The 17,568-nt window shown below is 40.1% G+C and overlaps 1 protein-coding gene across 3 annotated transcripts in view; it reads left to right on the plus strand.

Moving 5' to 3' along the window:
• Window positions 1-17,568, plus strand: part of arih2 (ariadne homolog 2 (Drosophila)) — a 68,671-nt gene that overhangs the window by 28,674 nt on the left and 22,429 nt on the right. For all 3 annotated transcript variants that reach the window (XM_052018244.1, XM_052018242.1, XM_052018245.1), the window contains 4 exons: window positions 4,188-4,255; window positions 6,388-6,451; window positions 6,551-6,698; window positions 9,995-10,116. In XM_052018244.1, the coding sequence (XP_051874204.1) occupies window positions 4,188-4,255; window positions 6,388-6,451; window positions 6,551-6,698; window positions 9,995-10,116 (402 nt within the window). The remainder of the gene's footprint in view (window positions 1-4,187; window positions 4,256-6,387; window positions 6,452-6,550; window positions 6,699-9,994; window positions 10,117-17,568) is intronic.

Below are 17,568 nucleotides of genomic sequence, written 5' to 3' on the forward strand. Positions count from 1 at the left end.
AGGCAGCATCTGTGGGGACAGAAGGAGTGTTACATTCCAGTTTGAGTGCCTTTTTATCAAAACTGGGTAAATTTAGGAAATAAATGAGATTTAAGTTGAGAACAAGGGGGAAACAGGTGAGGAAAACAAAGGGAAGGTTTGTGAGGGGGGTGGAAACCAGGAGAATGCCACATAGAGAGATGGTGGTCCTGCCAGCTAAACGAGGATAAAATAGGTACGTCTGAAGGAGGTATAAATCAGAGATGAATGAAGTCTGAATTATCAGCAGAGGGGAGGGAAAATGGCTGATTATTTGAAATTTATTTTATAGTTTATAGTCATTTTTATGTCTTCAACTGTACTGCTGCTGCAAAACAACAGATTTCATGACGTACAAGTCAGTGATGATAAACCTGATTCTGATTCAGTGTTCATTCCTGAATGTGCCAAGTGGGGGAAAAGTGCTGTTCCTGAAGCTTGCATCGGGGAATGTTGGAACAGTGGTGGAAGCAAAAGACAGATCAGAATGGGAGAGGAATGGAGGATTAAAGCGACTGGTAGCTGGAATTGAACTGCGGATTGAACAGAGATGTTGTGCAAACTAGTTTTTCAATCAGTGTTCTGTTTCATTATTGTCTAGGAGACCATATTGTGTGTATGAAATATAGTATACTAAAGTAAAAGTACTGCAAGTAAGTGACTGCTTCATCTAAAAGGGTCTTTGGAAAAGGAGAGGAACTTAACGTTTTACCCCCAGCTTTTCTGAGACTTCCTCTGTTTTTGTTCTCCACTTGCACCCCTTTGTCTGCAACTGAAAAGTTTTTCATTTTTAATCTCTACCAATTCTAATGAATGTTAATCATCTGGAAATACTAACTCTGCTTCTCTCTGTTTCTCCTAAATGCTGCCAAACCTGTTAAATGTAGCATTTCTCATCTTTTTATCAGATTTCCAGCATCTGCAGGTTTTTGATTTCTTGACAACCTATTTTCATTTGTAAAATTAGTCATTACATTGAAATGAATGTTGCAAGAGTAGAGAATATATCTTTGAGGTAAATCGCATGCTTTAGTATCAAGCAGCTCAAGATTCTGACGGACTTCTGAAAGCACGATCAGGAAGTTCAGTCATTTGCAGCACACTTTCTTTTTGCAGGCCACATGTTTGGGAGTTGTTCTGGACTTTTGCAGGGACTTGATTGTAAATGTTACTCAGCCACTTCTGTCCCTGGTGTATCCCTTCCTACGTTTTATTCTACAGGCTCTTCTCATTTTATTATTGAAATAAAAACTTACAGCATTCATTCTGTCCCAGTTCTCAACTGTGCTCTCTTCACCTCATTGCAGCTTGGCCTCCCTCGAGATGATAAACATTAAAATGTTTTTCCTGGAACTTTACAGGTTTAAGGGGTGATGTGATTTGGGGAATTCGCTAGTTTTGATAAACTGTTCCTGCCATTTGGCAAGTCTAGAACTTGGGAGCATCATCTCCATTAGTGTTAGGCATTTCTGTTGTGTAGTTAGGAAGCATTTATATATGCAAAGTGCGGTAGAAATTTGCAACTCTTCTTCAGATGGTAGTTAATCCTGGTATAATTCATTTTAAAACAGATCAATAAATTTCTGTTAACCAAAGGAATTAAATATATGCGACAAAAGTGGGCAAATGGAGTTCAGTCAGTGGTGAGACATGACCTCATTAAATGGCAGGAAAGACTTGAGGGACTGCATGGTCTAGTCCTTTCTTTCTCCTGTAATTTGTGGATATTTAAATATACCAGTACCAACATCTATCAACCTAAGTGGGAAGACAGCCAGGAGAATGTTGGAATCGTCAAGTTTGGTAACATGAGGGTTTCAGCTGCAGATGAGCTGAAGTAGGGTGGAGGCACAGGTGGAAATGAGTAATTTTGTTGATGGTGCAGATATGTGGACCGAAATTTATCTCTGTCATGTGCACCAAAGTTACAGACTGGTGTAGTTTCAGCAGAGAAAGATGCAGTTGGTAGTTAAGGATTCGATTTTAGTCATAGGATCAGTGAGACGTACAGCATGGAGACAGGTCCTTCAGCCCACTGAGTCCATGCCAACCATCAGCTTACCTATTTATAGTAATATTACATCTAATTTTTCATTTATTCTCCCCCTATTCTCATTAGCTCCCCCCTCGTCCTACCATTCACTACACATTAGGGTTAATTTACAGTCGCCATTTAACCTACTAACCTGCATGTCCTTGGGATGTGGGTGGAAACTGGAACACTGGGATCACAGAGAACATGCAAACTCCACACAGGACCCGAGGTCAGGATTGAACCCAAGTCTCCAGTGTTATGAGGCAGTGGCTCTATTAGCTGCACACCATACTGTCTGGGCTTTCTTTGAGGTCTTTCATCCCAAAATTTATTGGAGGAATTTTTCTTTGGTCATCCAACACTGAATGCCAAAACAAGCAATCTGATAAAATTGGGCATATCCTGGGAACCCCCCCCTCCATCAATCGCAACTGAAGTCATTCATTGATTTATGAAAAGGATGCAGTCCTGGAAAACATAAATGAAAGTTTGTAGATTGAAGAAGCTGAGCAAAACGTATCGTGTACTTTGCTGTTCATTGTAGCAAAAAATAGTTCATTACTTGAAGACCTGCTGTCCTCAGAGTCAGTGGCATTATAACAAAAGTTTGTAAGTCAAATATTCATTGAGGAAAATTGGTAGATGTGTCAGTTCTGCAAAACTTTCATCTGCTACTTTGGTTGAGATTGCTCAGCATGCTGTTTTTGTTGTTGAGCACAGTAGTTCTGGTTTGACCAGGTTGGCACTTCATTTTTCAATGAGCCTGGTACTGCCTCTGGTGTGCCCCTGCACACTCGTCGTGTACAGATCCTGATTTTTGTTCCTGGCATGTTTTCTGGATTTGGTAAGCAACAAAGATCATGTCCTTTGCCTGTTGAATGGCGTAAAAGAGCACTCAGGTGTGATTTACTCAGCAAGTGGAAGTGATTGGTTTCTATTTTCTTAATTAATTTTGCAGCAGTCCTGGTTTTTAGTCTGTTGGGGAGGATTAATTTAGACTTGAGTGATTTGTTAGAACCAGACTTCAGGTTACAGCTGTAAGCTTGTTATTTTCTGTACTGCCCAGATGGAGAAGACTGCACTCATTCTTTTTAATTACGTAGAAAATTAAACTTACTCGTGTGTAGCTGTTTGTCTTTACTTTAAATGTTGAGGCATCAGTTCTGCAAACTGTCTCCATCCTTGGAGTGCGTGAACCTTGGGCAAAATGAGTTCCTGCACATTCTCCACTTCGGTCTTTGAAATAAGTGAAAAATGCTGAGTGAAAAGTACCTTCAGGCTTAGTTTCCCTTAAACACACAGTATTGCTTTTTTTAAATTCATAATTCAGTTACAAAGAATGTTTGATAACGTCCGTGTTTTGCAGTGGATGCTTGTCTTGGGGAGTACAACATGTTGGTGTTTTGCATACCAAGTTACCGGCTTTAATCATACTTCAGATTGCTGACCAAGACTTCTGGTAGCCTGTCCTTGCAGGAGTTATAAATCCAACCATTTTACCGCAAAGCAAGAACTTCTGTTGTGGGTTATCATGGCATTTGGATGTCAAATTATTTTGTTTACGTAAAAGGACTGGCAATCTGCTGCTAAGTATGTAGTTCACCCAGCACTCTTAAAACCAATTGAGCTTTTCTTTGTATCAGCCTGGATTCTGTAGGGATGTTTATTAATTGGCTTTAATGGATGCTCCTTTCAGCGTCTATTAAAGCCAATGAATAAATGTCTGTACGTTTGGAAATCTTCAAAAAGTTAAGGAAACTGTGCAGTTCTCATTTAAGAGGTCATTACACTGCACTGAAATAAGATTATCTGACCATTATCATATTACTATAAGTAAAATTGGCAGCAGTCTGTACCACATTACAACAATGACAGTGATTCAAGAAGTACTTCATTGACTATTTGGTTTGATCTGTAAAGAACTATTTAAATGCAAGTGTTTTCTTGCTTTTGGGATAATGGTAACTATGTCTGGTAGTCATATTTGGATGTTATATTTAATGAAGTATGTTCAAATATGATGGTGGCAAATGAGTCCATTCAACTGGTTTCCATTGTAGCCATGGAAGATCTGGAGGTTTGCTTTGAAGCTTCAGTGTATTGTGGTGTTATTTACTTCTCTGTTTATTTTTAGGTACAACCATCTGTAGCCAAGCTTATTTTAGTTAACTTCCATTGGAAGACCTCTGATATTTCAGAAAGGTAAGATCCTTGCTCTGATATTTTGTCTCGAGAGTGAGTTATGTTTGCATAGTAACCTGATTCTTTTTTTGTCTTTTTTATTTAATCCTTGTTTTGTTCGCTAAAAATGTCTAGTTTAAAGTCAACCGTCCTGACTTCAATCTGTTCATGCTTCATCTCTGAAGTAACGTCATATGTACAGTATGTTAATGCTGTGGAATACATTATGCTCTTTTTCAGTAGTGAGTTTACTTTGATTTACAGGTGACTCTGTAGTAAGTGACTAAACCCCTCTCTTTTGGGGACTCTTTTGCAAGCTCCCTCTTGTTACTCCACCAAGAATATCTCTTGCAAATAAATTATTTAATTTTTAAAGTTTGGAAAAACAGTGGGAAGGGTGAAGGTGCATTAATGGAGCACAAAACCAGATTGGGTAAATCAAGTATAAATGGAGTAATACATTGCAGAACAAAGGATAGCACAGAGATGCTGCAGGTAGTGCAGCTGTATTGCAGCTCTAATGACCAAGGTTTGAACCTGACCTCTGCTGTCTGTGTGGAGTTCGCATGTTCTCCCTTTGATTGCATGGGTTCTCCCCTGGGGGTGCTCTGGTTTTCTCTCAAATCTCAAAGACATGCCCCAAAGGGCTAATGTAAGTTTCTCTTCAGTAGATTGCTGCTGGGAGCTCACTGGAATGCTAATGGTATGTGAGAGAGAACAGGTTACAAGGTAATGGGGAGGGGGGAGTTGATGCAATTGCATTGAGTGCTGGCATAGATTTAATGGGCTGAACTGTCACCTTTTGTTTTAAGGAAATATGGGATAATAAAGGGAGGTGGAGAATACTGGTTCTCCTGCAAACAGTGTGTTGGACTGGCATGTGGCTGTCATAGACATGGCCTATAAACTCCCCTTGATCTTGCTCTTTCTCAGTACTGCTGTCTGCTCAACTGCTCAATATTTGAGCTGGCAGGACTAGAGAAGTTGTCCTTGATTTCAAGGAGGACTGTTACTTGTAATGGTAATGCATCCACATGGACAAGGTTAATTTTTGTGTCTCCCAACTGCATTTGGTTTTTTTAAGGGCAGCATTCTTGATAGTGCTGCTTGTCACAGACTGATGATTCTAACTCAGAGGCCGTAGGAAATTATTCTGTTGCCTTGTACGAGTTTTGGTTTTATTTAACAAAAAGAGTGCCAAGTAGGCATCAGTAGTGAGGGAACCAGCACTTCAGTATACCCCTTGGTCAAAACTGCATTAGTTCTTGCATCCTACTGACTGCAATGGTTCAAGAAGGTGGTTTAACACCACTTCCTCGACTAATTAGGAAAGACCAATTAATAACTGGACTTGACAGTGCCGTCCCTGTCCAGTGAATAACTACATGGGTTGAAACTCACTAGTCCAGCACCCTTGGGACCTGACTGGTGCCAAACCATAGAAAATCCAGACCACAGAAATTGCCCCCAATCATCATCATTTGAGCAGGAGAAATGTTCTTTTTAAGAAAAGGTTCTGAGAACTGTCCATTACCCAAAGTTTCCCTAGATCAGAAACGTTGTCAGCTGAGATTGCAAAAATTGCACTGGTAGGTTAATTAGCTACATATTAGTACAGATCTTAGTTAATTTTAGATCTTAGAATTAGTTAATTAGTACAGATCTGCACTACAGATTCAAAACATGCTGGACCATGGGAGATATTGGACCACAGAACGTTGGACCAGAGAGTTTCAACCTTTATTAGAGCATGTCACATTAAATGGAATTGTTCAGTTTTTGTAGGCAAGGTTGGGAGGACCTATTATTCAAGAACTTAGATATTGTTCTTTGATTGTTCTTGGTGAAGCCACAGCCCGAATTGTCTCGTTTGTAAGCTGCAGGCTCACACTGCAGTGGAAATGTTACTTTATTGTCAAGTTATATTTCAGCTCAAGTGGTCCATGCAGATGTTTGTGAGCATCCTTCCACCCCACTTCATGTTACACTATTAACATAATCTTCTGTTTGCAATGTATGCATCCTGGTTCTCAAATACATCAACGCTGTTTGCTTTAATAACTTCAGATTCCAATTTCTCTCATAAATATTTTATATAGCAGACGTAAAATAGGCACCATTTGAGTTTTATCCTTATCCTTTCATTCTTTCAGGCATAAATCTAACCCGACTCAGCTTCTGGTGGAAGCCAGAGTTCAGCCAAAAACCACAAAAAATGTAAGTGCTTGCAGCCCAGCTTGGCGATGCTTCGATATGGAAGGCAATCAGGGTGAAGAGTTTTGGTCAACTCAGCTTGTGTATTTAATTTGTTTCCAGACATATATCCATTCTTCTCATCACTGTGGGGTGTGCCTGCAGAATGTTCGGAAGGAGAACTTGTTGTCCTTGCCCTGCCATCATCCGTTCTGCCGCAGTTGCTGGGAACAGCACAGTACAGTGCTGGTGAAAGACGGCATTGGAGTCGGTGAGTCAAGACTTGATCTGCTTGCTCGAGAGTCATGACAGTCATTCTTCCTGATGCTGGCCAGCAAATTTCAGATGTTGCAAACGTTCTTCTGTCTGTCGTTCGGATGGGTTGCTGCCCAGAATGCCTTTTCAAATTTAGCAGGACCATATGTCTTTGGAAACTTCATCCGACCGCTGCTACGTAGCCAGCTGGTTAAGGCATTCCTTTTGGCAGCGTGATGGCGAGACTTGGTTCATAACTGAGATTCTCCAAGTATCTGAATTTGTTTTTACTTTCAGGGCATGAGATGTTAAATGGAAACAAAGCCTTTCTAAAGCAAGAGAAAGGCTCAGTCATCCTGTGCTTGGTTCTCAGTTGCTGCTGGCTGTGGTCAGTATTGTCAGAGTCCCTGCTGCTTATTTTGGCCTTTAACTTAGCTTAAAGTGAAAGTATTTTTTATCATCACAAATCAATCCTTAAAAAGGTACCATGTAATGTTTATTAAATCTGTCACTGGTCAGGCTTTTTAAAGAGGTGGTAGCCCTGTTTAAATTATACATTAATATTAACAATGGATGATCTAAAATCTCTACCTATCTGTAGCAATGATCTTAAAAAGTCAAAATATAATCTTTAAATTAGCTACAACATACTTATTTTTAAAAAATAACTTTATAAAACTATTTATACAGCACAGAACCAGGCCTTCTAGCCCAACAGGCCTGCACTGCCCATTTTTTTTTGACTCAGTTTCTCATCCTGGGGTTAGATAAATTACACTTTCCCAATGTTTCCAAGTGGAGTGCACCATTATTCGCAGAATTGTTATGGGTCCGAATGAGGCTATTTTGTCTGTTGCGTCTTCAATTCCAGCTTTTAGGATTTAAAATTTGACTTTGGGGGTGTGTAGAAATGGCTGCAGGTGGTGAGCTGAGGTAAATGACATCTTGTCAGTCTGTGGTGTTGCAACTGGATGAGTCCTTTTGTCATATTGATGGGTTTTGGATTCCATTTGGATCCCAGAGCTGAGATGAAATGTTTATGCTGAAACAGTTGGTTGAGTTGTCCTTGAAAGGACCTGAATTCTTGAGCTCCAATTATCCAGAATGATTCCCAAAGAAAATTTACTGTATTTTTACTCGTAAAGAAAGCCATTAAATTGGAGATGAAGTTGTTTTCAGACAGTGAAGGAACTATTTTTACTGCAGTCACTATCTGAAATAATTGATCTTAAAATTAAGATCTTTGAGACTGAAGTTAATGAAAGTATGTATTGAGATCTGATGCCTGGAAAAAAATAAGTTTGAGGCTTTTTTTTTAGAAAACTATATGAAATTCCTTTTGCATAACAGGAACGCATCTAAATAAAGATCCAAAAGCCCTCCTCCAACTCCATGCCTAATATTATGATTCGGTTTATTTCCAATATGTACTGTTTCTACATGTTGGTGGGACAGGTAAAGCAAAGCTGCTGAAGTAAAACCCTGTGATGTGTATACTGTGATCCAGTAAACACAAAACCAATTTGCAAATGCAAATTATGTCTGTTTCTTAGAAGACTTAGTTTAGTTCTTCTTGTATTTGTTATATATCGAATATTGGACTTTAGATATTTGATAATAAGCCTGTTAACATTCAGCTAGCATAAAGCAACCAAGTACAAAGGAAAAAAAACTTGCAGTCTTCAAATGTAAATTTACTCTGAAGCAGCACAGTTAATCCTGTCTAACAAGCACCCATGAAATGTGTTATAAGACCGGTGTTTTTGTTGTCTAGACCCATTGGCTTTACGTTGTCTATTGCATTCTGAAAGGCATTAGTTTGATTCAGTTCCCCCATTTGGGTGGGGACTTGAAAGTTGGTCCTGACTTTCCAATATTTCAAGTAAGGAGTGCCAGTGACACAAAATTTACAGCTTATGGATTTGTTGCAACACAGGATGAGGCCTTTTGCCTATTGAGTGCCATCTGCAGAATGCACTGCAGATTCTTTGCCAGTGCTGTTTTGACAGCAGTGTCCAAGTCTGAGATATTTACTATTTACAAGCGTAGATGGGAACAAACCATTTGCAATTTCCCCTCTCAAGTCGCACCATCCTGCCATGAAAATGTGATGATCATAGAACAACAATATTAGGGCAAAATCCTTGAATTCCTGACTGACCAGTAAGGAGTGCAGTGATTCATGAAGGGGGCTCACTATCACCTTCTGATGGACAATAAATGCTGGCCTTGCCAACTTCAAAAATCATCTATTTTGACTGTTGTAGCATATTTAAGTTCTTTTGGCAGAGTCCTAATTTATACCTGCTCTAAATTTCCTGAAGTTCATAACTCTTGGGCTGTTACCCATATATATGAGAACCTCCATTCTGTGCATTCTATGTGATGGTGACCATTGGTAAGCAATTTAAAAAAAAACTTTTGTAAATTCCTTGGCTTTTCTCTCCTTTTTTTTCTCCTGTTGATGCTGATTCCTGGCAGAGATGTTGTATGTTCTGATCTCTTGTCCCAGTGTCCATTAATTACTTGATGCTTGACCTTAAGTGTCAGCCATAACTTAAACCCACGGAGCACTAAGCTGAGCCCCATTTCAGTGCCTGAAATCTATTAACTTGTTTAAAACAGCACTGCCTTGTTTGGTATAAATTTCAGAGAAAGAATACATTGCTAGTTTGCAACTAATATGTCCTGATGAAGGGTCTTGACCCGAAACGTCGACTGCTTATTTTTCTCCATAGATGCTGCCTGACCTGCTGAGTTCCTCCGGCATTTATTGTGTGTGTTGCAACTAATAGGACTTATTCTCTAAGGAGGGCAAGAATACCTCCTCCTCTGGTTTCCAGTAAGGCTGGAACTTCCAAGCTTTTGCTGATGTCTGAACAGAGCAGTAACTGGCTGAATTTGAAGTCTCCCTGTTGGGACGTGCCTGGCATGTGTTTGGTTCTTTCAGGTGGGTGGACAGCTGAGAGTAGGAGTGGAGAGCTGGAAGGGGTTTACAATAATTTTCATGACAAGGATTGATGGTGTATGCGCCAAAGAGCTGCCACGAATGCCATGAGTCAAATGGGTGTCTCTTGTGGTGTTTGTTTTGGGACGTAGTTGTTTTCCATCAAAAGGCAGGATGCTGTGCACCTCGTCTCAACATGTTCTGTTTGAAAGAATTACTCACTATGTGGAGAGCAATGCAGCTGGCTGGGATTTGCAAGATTGGTTTACAAAAATTAATAACCTTTTCTGGAAAAATAGATCCTCCTTTAAGCTGTTGACAAATTTGTTGTAACGGTTGACAAACTAGTTTTTTTGTCTCATTAGGCATATCCTGCATGGCGCAAGATTGTTTGCTTCGAACGCCTGAAGACTTTGCTTTTCCCTTAATCTCTAATGAAGAACTAAGAGAAAAATATAGGCGCTACCTCTTCAGAGATTATGTGGAGGTGAGTGATTATTGAGTTTTTTTAGGTGGGGCGGTGGGGTGGTCATTGAGCTGTTAAAGATTGAATGATAAGTGATAAACTTGTTAGATCTCTGTCAGAATTCACAGGAGTGGTAACTGTTTCTGATTTAAGTTGATAATATATAAAATCAGAGGCAAAGATAAACAATACTGTGAAACTAAATTGGGTATATTTTCTTGGTTGTGGTGCTTGTATTCATGTTAAGTTATATTGAAATCCCAATCATTGCCCATTGACCAATTTGGAAAGTGTTTAGATAAGATCTTTATTAGTCACATGTACATTGAAAAACACGGTGAAATGCATTTTTTGCATAGTGTTCTGGGGGGGGCATCCCGCAATTGTCGCCACGTTTCCGGCACCAACGTAGCGTGCCCACAACTTCCTAACCTGTACGTCTTTGGAATGTGGGAGGAAACTGGAGCACCCGGAGGAAACCCACGCAAACACGGGAAGAACGTACAAACTCCTTACAGACAGCGGCGGGAATTGAACCGGGGTCGCTGGCGCTGTAATAGTGTTACGCTAACCAATACACTACTGTGCCTGTTGGGAAAGGAGTAGATTGAGCCTGGAGGAGCTGTAAAGTGGCAAGAACTGATCTCTGGAGAGAGCTTGGATAATGAGAATGCAGTTGCACCAATAGCACTTCAAGAATACTTGTTCTTAAATTTATTGCTCATATATTTCTTTTATCCTGGATTACTCATTTTCCATTTTTGTAGTCTAAATGCAAGAGGCAATTAAACATAGCATAAATTTTCTTTGGTAATTAAATTATTCAAGACAACTCAACAAAAATTGTTGGAAATATTATAAGCTGCAGTGAAATAAAGAACTGGTTATTTCCCCCATAGCAACTGACTGTACTTGATTCCTTTCATTTGAATACATGAAAATTGCATGCTTCAACACTGGATGTTGCTGTGAGACCCAAGTCGAAAGTGATACTAAACTTGCAAATTAACATGTAGATCAGAAATAGAAGGGCTTTCAAGTGTGTGATCCAAGCAATCTGAGTTATGAAAACGCTTGTCTTTTCGCCCATTCTTCAGGTGCTCCAATTGAGTTGGATTTTATTGTGAATTGATGTTCTTTACTTGAGAAACTTTTATTTGCAACTTAGCTGGAAAAAAAATTCCTAAACAAAATAATACAATACAATGTTGCGATACAGGAACTACAGGAGTACAGATCTTGGTTAATTTTAGATCTAAGTTATTAGTTAATTAGTACAAATCAGTACTCCAGATTACAATGCAGGAGACATTGTGGTAATTGAAAACTAAAGTGATTTAAAGTTTCAGCCAAAGAAAGCTATGCTGTGGTGCAAGGTCACAATTTGAAGTCGTACACTTTAGTAAGGGAAGTGAAAAGGCAGATTATTATGTAATAGAGAGAGACTGAAAGTGAATCAAGTAACGAGGGATAATTAGGCAGGTACGGTCATGGAGTGGTTAGCTTAATGCTGTTACCGAATTGCCCAGGTTCAATTCTGGCTGCTGTCTGTAAGGAGTTTGCATGTTCTCCCCATGACTGTGTGGGTTTCCTCTGGGTGCTCCGGTTTCCTCCTACATTCCAAAGTTGTGGACATGCTATGTTGGCGCCGGAAGCATGGCGACACTTGCGGGCTGCCCCCAGAACACTCTACGCAAAAGATGCATTTCACTGTGTGTTTCGATGTACATGTGACTAATGAAGTTATCTTGGTGTTCTCATGTACGAGTCACAAAAAGCTGGCAGGTAGGTCCAGAATGTAGTTAAGAAGGTAAATGGCACTTTGGCCTTTATTGCAAAGGGATTGGAGCTTAGACTTAAGAGTTTGTTACAATTGTACAGGGTGTTGATGAGACCTCACCTGGAATACTGCATATGGTTTTGGTCCCCTTACCTAACAAGAAAATATACAGGTTGAAACTCTCTTGTCTGGCACTCTTGGAACCTGACTGGTGCCGGTCCACAGAAAATCCAGAGCACAGAAATTGCCCCGATCATCTTTTTCTGAGCAGGAGAATTTTTAAGTACAGGACAGGTATGTGTTCCGAGAACTCTCTGTAACCCAAGTTTCCCTAAGTCAGAAAGCTATTGGCTGAGATTGCAAAAGTTGCACTGATAGTTTGATTAGCACAGATCTTAATTATTTTTGGACCTTAGTAGAATTAGCTAATCAGTATAGATCTGAACTACACAGATGTTGCTGGACCACAGAATGCCAGACTAGGGAGTTTCAACCTGAAGTAACATTGGAGACGGTACAAAGGAGATTCACCAAGTTAATTCCTGGGATGAGAGGGTTGTTCTACCAAGAGAGACTAAATAGTTTGGGCCTGTATTCCTTGGAGTTTAGAAGAATGAGGGGTGATCTTATTCAAACATATAAGATCCACAGAGGGCTGTTTTAACCAGCGGAGAATCTTGAAGATAAGGGTCATTTAAAATTGAGGTATGTACAAATTTCTTCTTGCAGAGAGTGGTGACTCTCTGGAATTCTCTGCCCTGACAGGTGGTGGAAGCTGGATCAGTGGCAGTATTTGAAGTGGAGGTGGATAAACATTTGATAGCTTGGGGAATAGAGGGGTGTGGAGCAATGGCACAGAAGAGGCCAGCATGCTAGATCAGCCATGCTTGTATTCAGTGGTGGGGTAGTCCTAAAGGGCTGAGTGGCCTGTTCTTGGTTCTATCTCCTTGTGTTCTTCAAAATACCTCTGTGATAGCTTTCTTCCTCCTCTTCACTCTGCACCACAACTTGAGTAACAATAAAAATATCCCAAAATTGATAACTTGTAAATTATGGCTTCTAGATATATGAAGCTGCAATTCTGTAGTACTGGACATGAGGAAGAAGCGATTCGCTGATGATTCCACGTTCATATCTATACCTAAATGCAGTGCAGAATTTTTTTCCCCTGAAGGGCTGGAATTTAAATTATGACCAAATATTGCTGTCATCATTTACAACTCGGGAGGTTTTTTTAACCAGTCATGCCTGTCAACTCTTGGCAAGTGCAAATGCTTGGCTTGCTTCTAAATTGTTGTGCATCTTCCTCTGTTTCAATGCCACAAATGCATTTTCTATGTGCATTTACTGTTAAAATTACCCTCTGTGGACTTTAAGCAACCTTTGAGAGTATTGTTGACTGCAATATGAGAAGCGATGATAAGACAGATTTATAAATAAACTTGAAAATAATCCTGATAGGATGTGGTAGTCTGTAGAACAGCTCTTTAGACAAGAAAAGTACTGCAGAATTGAAGAATGGTTTGATTGCAATTGCATTTATTAAGAATTGGAGTAGACTAGAGAATCTGAGTGGTCTGCCCCTTCTCATTTACCTGATTTTTATTTTCAGTTGTCAGACAATTCAGAGCTGTTACATTTTGGAGATCTTGTTTGTCGGCTTTCAAGCTTCATAATATTACTTGGCGAACATTCTCTGTTTTAAATGACTAATGTACTTTTCAAATTGATAAGTACAAGAAAATGAGTAATAAAGCAATCCTGGATTAGGGAACTTGCAATGGAAAGACTTTATAACTGGTACGTTAACATTTGGTAGGAGCAGCATAATTTGAGGCTCTATGATGAAATGTGAATATGACACTTTTGTTCCATTAGACAATTGTACCTGACGTCAGAAGGACCTCATATCAAGAGTGTGGCTTTGATTCATGTATCGAATTAGACTGAATAGTCTGTGGAGGCACTTTTTAATTCTTTTTGCTTCCTCATTTTGCATTTGGAAAATAACGTTAATATTTAAAATATCTCTCTCATTATTGATCTGTCCTCCACTTCACCCAATTGGATTCTCACCAATTTTTGCTATTCAGTTGGATTGATCCATGTCAGAAAACCTAATCTACAGGACCTGGAAATTGAAACCATTCCTTTAAAGCAATCAATCTGGAGCTGATTTGTGAACATTTATTCTGATTTTGTTTGATTTTCACGTTTTGTCACCAAATTGACTGACTCTTAAGGTTTAAGAAATAGAGTTTATAATATATCACAAGAACAAATAAGAAGTAAATACTACCATGATTTAAGTAGGAAACTATTCCAACCCCAAAGATATAATATGCCAGCCAGCAAGACTTGACTGCATATGTGTTAGCTTCTATGCCCATTGATTTTAGCTTTTCTCCAAATTACTCCTGTAAGTGCTTTTGCATAATAAAATGTGGTCATTGGTCTTGCAGCTGCTAATCTACTTCTCCTCAAGGTTTCTGATGACTAATGAGGTGATTAGATAACAGCCCTTAACTGTCTCTCACAGACTGATTTTTAACATGACAGAAAGTTAGAGTGGGGAGGAGTTAATATCTTATTAAATTTCTAGAAGAGTATAAATTAATTACCATATATTAACCTGAATTGTTTCAACTTTCATTTGCTGCATTGCTGACTATTATCACTTCAGCATTGCTGCTAAAATCTCTCTCCACTGTTTCAACCCTCCATAGATATATTCATTGAACCTTTAGCCCAGGTAGAGTAATGGTACTCGGGTCATGGATAGCAACCAATGGCCTTAATTGAATTCATGAACACTACCTTGTTATTCCTCTTTCGCACCTATTTATTTGTTTATTTGTGTGACTTGTGATTTTTATGTCTTTGTCTTGCACTGTACTGCTGCCGCAAAACAACAAATTTCACGATGTATGTCAGTGATATTAAACCTGATTCTGATTCATCAGCCTCAGCTCGTTGATTGAAAATTGTTATCCTAGTCTCCTTAATCTTGGTGCACCCTATCTCTGCAGCCCTTCAGGAAGTGTACATATTAAGCAGTAGAAAGGAAAGGTGAAATTGATTTGTTGAGCCATTGAGTCTTGTTAAAGTTATGTTTTTATGAATCCCAACATAAAATAAGCTTTGATTTTGGATTGAAGTTTTTGGCTTTGTCCTCACCTTGCACTGATGTACTCAAAATTAGCTGATCAGTCCTGCTGAGACACAAGAGATTCTGCAGATGCTGGAACCTGGAGCAACACACACAAAGTGCTGGAGGAACTCAGCAGGTCAGGCAGCATCCATGGAGAGAAATGAGCATTTGACGTTTCGGATTGAGACCCTTCACTCCGTCCACCGCAAAAGCCGGGATCTCCTGGTGGCCAGCCATTTCAATTCCACGTCCCATTCCATACTGATGTGTCCATCCACAGCCTCCTCTACTGCCACATTGAGACCAGACGCAGGTTGGAGGAACAATATCTCATATTCTGCATTGGTGGTCTCCAACCTGATGGCCTCAACATTAATTTCTCTAACTTCTGGTAACTCCTCCCCTCTCTTCACCCCCCCCCCCCCCCCCCCCATTTATTTCCCCTCACTCCTGTGGTCCCCTCACTGTTCCCCTACCCTGCCCTCATGACCTGCCCTTCTATTACCCATTTCCTTCCCTTTTATTCCATGGTCTACTTCCAGATTCCTCCTCCTCCTGCCTTTTGCTCTTCCACCTATCACCTGCTTCTCTCATCCCCCCACCCCACCCATCTACCTTCCCCCTCTCACCTGGACTCACCTATCACCTGCCAGCCTGTGCTCCTCCCCCCTCCCCTAACCACCTCATTCTGGCTTTGCCCTCTTCCTTTCCAGTCTTGATGAAGGGTCTCGACCCAAACCATTAAATGTTCATTCCTCTCCATGGATGCTGCCTGACCCACTGAGTTCCTCCAGCATTTTGTGTGTGCAGCTGATGAATCCTGCTGTTGATTAGTAACTTCTAATGACCAGTGGAGTTGAGTTTTGCCCTCTGCTGAGTGGAGTCCGTATTGAGTATTTGATTGTGTACAACAAATAAAACACTTAAATGATTTGGTATTTAAGTGGAAATGCCCATTGGATTGTGCAGTTGGAGAGTGACAGTGTTGTGCTTTTCCTAGGTCAGGTTTAACCCAAAGAAGGGTGCATTTTTCTGAATCTGTTTCGCACACAACGTGACCTGATACAGTTGCAAAAAGAAGTGAATCGATCATGCAGCAGAGAAATCTCTGAAGGGCCAATAATCATGGGGCCTTCTCACCCCCCTAACCCAAAACTCCTTCATGTACAGCACTGATTGTTCAGTGCTTTGTTATTTGAAGTTTATTTTGTTTTAATTGTCATAAGCATGTGGATGGACTGACTGGATGAGCTGTTAAATTTGCTGCCTGACTCAGTTGGACCATCTGTTTAAAGAGTTGCACAGAATGGAACTCTCTGGGAATTTGCAAATAATCCTGCCACTTCAGATGTTTGCACTCCCAACACCGTTGCTGCAGTCTGTTTTTCATTCTGAACTTCAGCACCAACCACAATGGCTGGCATACGAATCGCTTTATTCCTTGGTCATGATATGACCTTCACTTGACCTTCTAATTTGATTCAATGGAAATTTGCCATGAAATACATGTGAGGGTCTCAAAAGAAAACTTTTCTTTCAAGTTAATTTCTGATGCAGTTTGTAAAATACTGGAGATTGAAGCCACAAGGACAAAATAGTTGTTCAAGAAGGCAGCTCACCACAGTGTAGAGGTGAGCCCACGACATCCTCGCTTTGAACCTGATTTATAAAAATGCAGTGGTGTTCATAGATGTGCTGTATGGATAAATGCAAACATGCATTGGGAATGAGACAATAGAAAAACACAAGTAATAAATCTTGTGCATAGTTCTTGACAGATGTAATTATTACTTGTGTAATAATTACTGAAGTAATAATTGAAGGTAATTATTCCCCAGGACAGTAGCCACTATTTAAAATGATTATCTTCCAGTTGGAAGATTTGAGCATCGCCTTGTCGATTAGCACTCTTCACTGTGTTGACCTTATCCGCTCATGTGCAAGAATATATGCTCTTTAAAGCACATGTTGTGAGTCAGTGGCAATGTTCTTGCCTCCTCGAAGGTTAAGAGTTCCAGCCTCAGCATGGAGATCCTTGAGCATATAATATGCATTGGCAATTTACTGCAAAAGCATGAGAGTTTGGTACTTTAATATCCACTGTTTGATGGGGTAAGGTGTTAAATCAAGGTCTTATTTTTGTGTCTGAAGAAGTTTCCTTGCCATGATTTGAACAGGAATTGGTCAGTGAAATGGCCAGGTATCTGATTTAACCATAGAACAATACAGCACAATACAGGCCCTTCGGCTCACCATGTTGTGCTGACCTTCAAACCACTCCTAAGACTATCTAACCCCTTCCTCCCACATATCCCTCTATCTTAAATTCCTCCATATGCTTATCTAACAATCTCTTGAACTTGACCAACGTATCAGCCTCCTCCACCACCCCAGGCAGTGCATTCCATGCACCAACCACTCTCTGGGTGGAAAAACCTCCCTCTGATATCTCCCCACCCATTACCTTAAAGCCATGCCCTCTTGTATTGAGTATCGGTGCCCTGGGAAAGAGGTGCTGGCTGTCCATCCTATCTATTCCTTT

This window comes from Pristis pectinata, chromosome 6 (genome assembly GCF_009764475.1).
Source record: "Pristis pectinata isolate sPriPec2 chromosome 6, sPriPec2.1.pri, whole genome shotgun sequence".
NCBI classification, from domain to species: Eukaryota; Metazoa; Chordata; class Chondrichthyes; order Rhinopristiformes; family Pristidae; genus Pristis; species Pristis pectinata.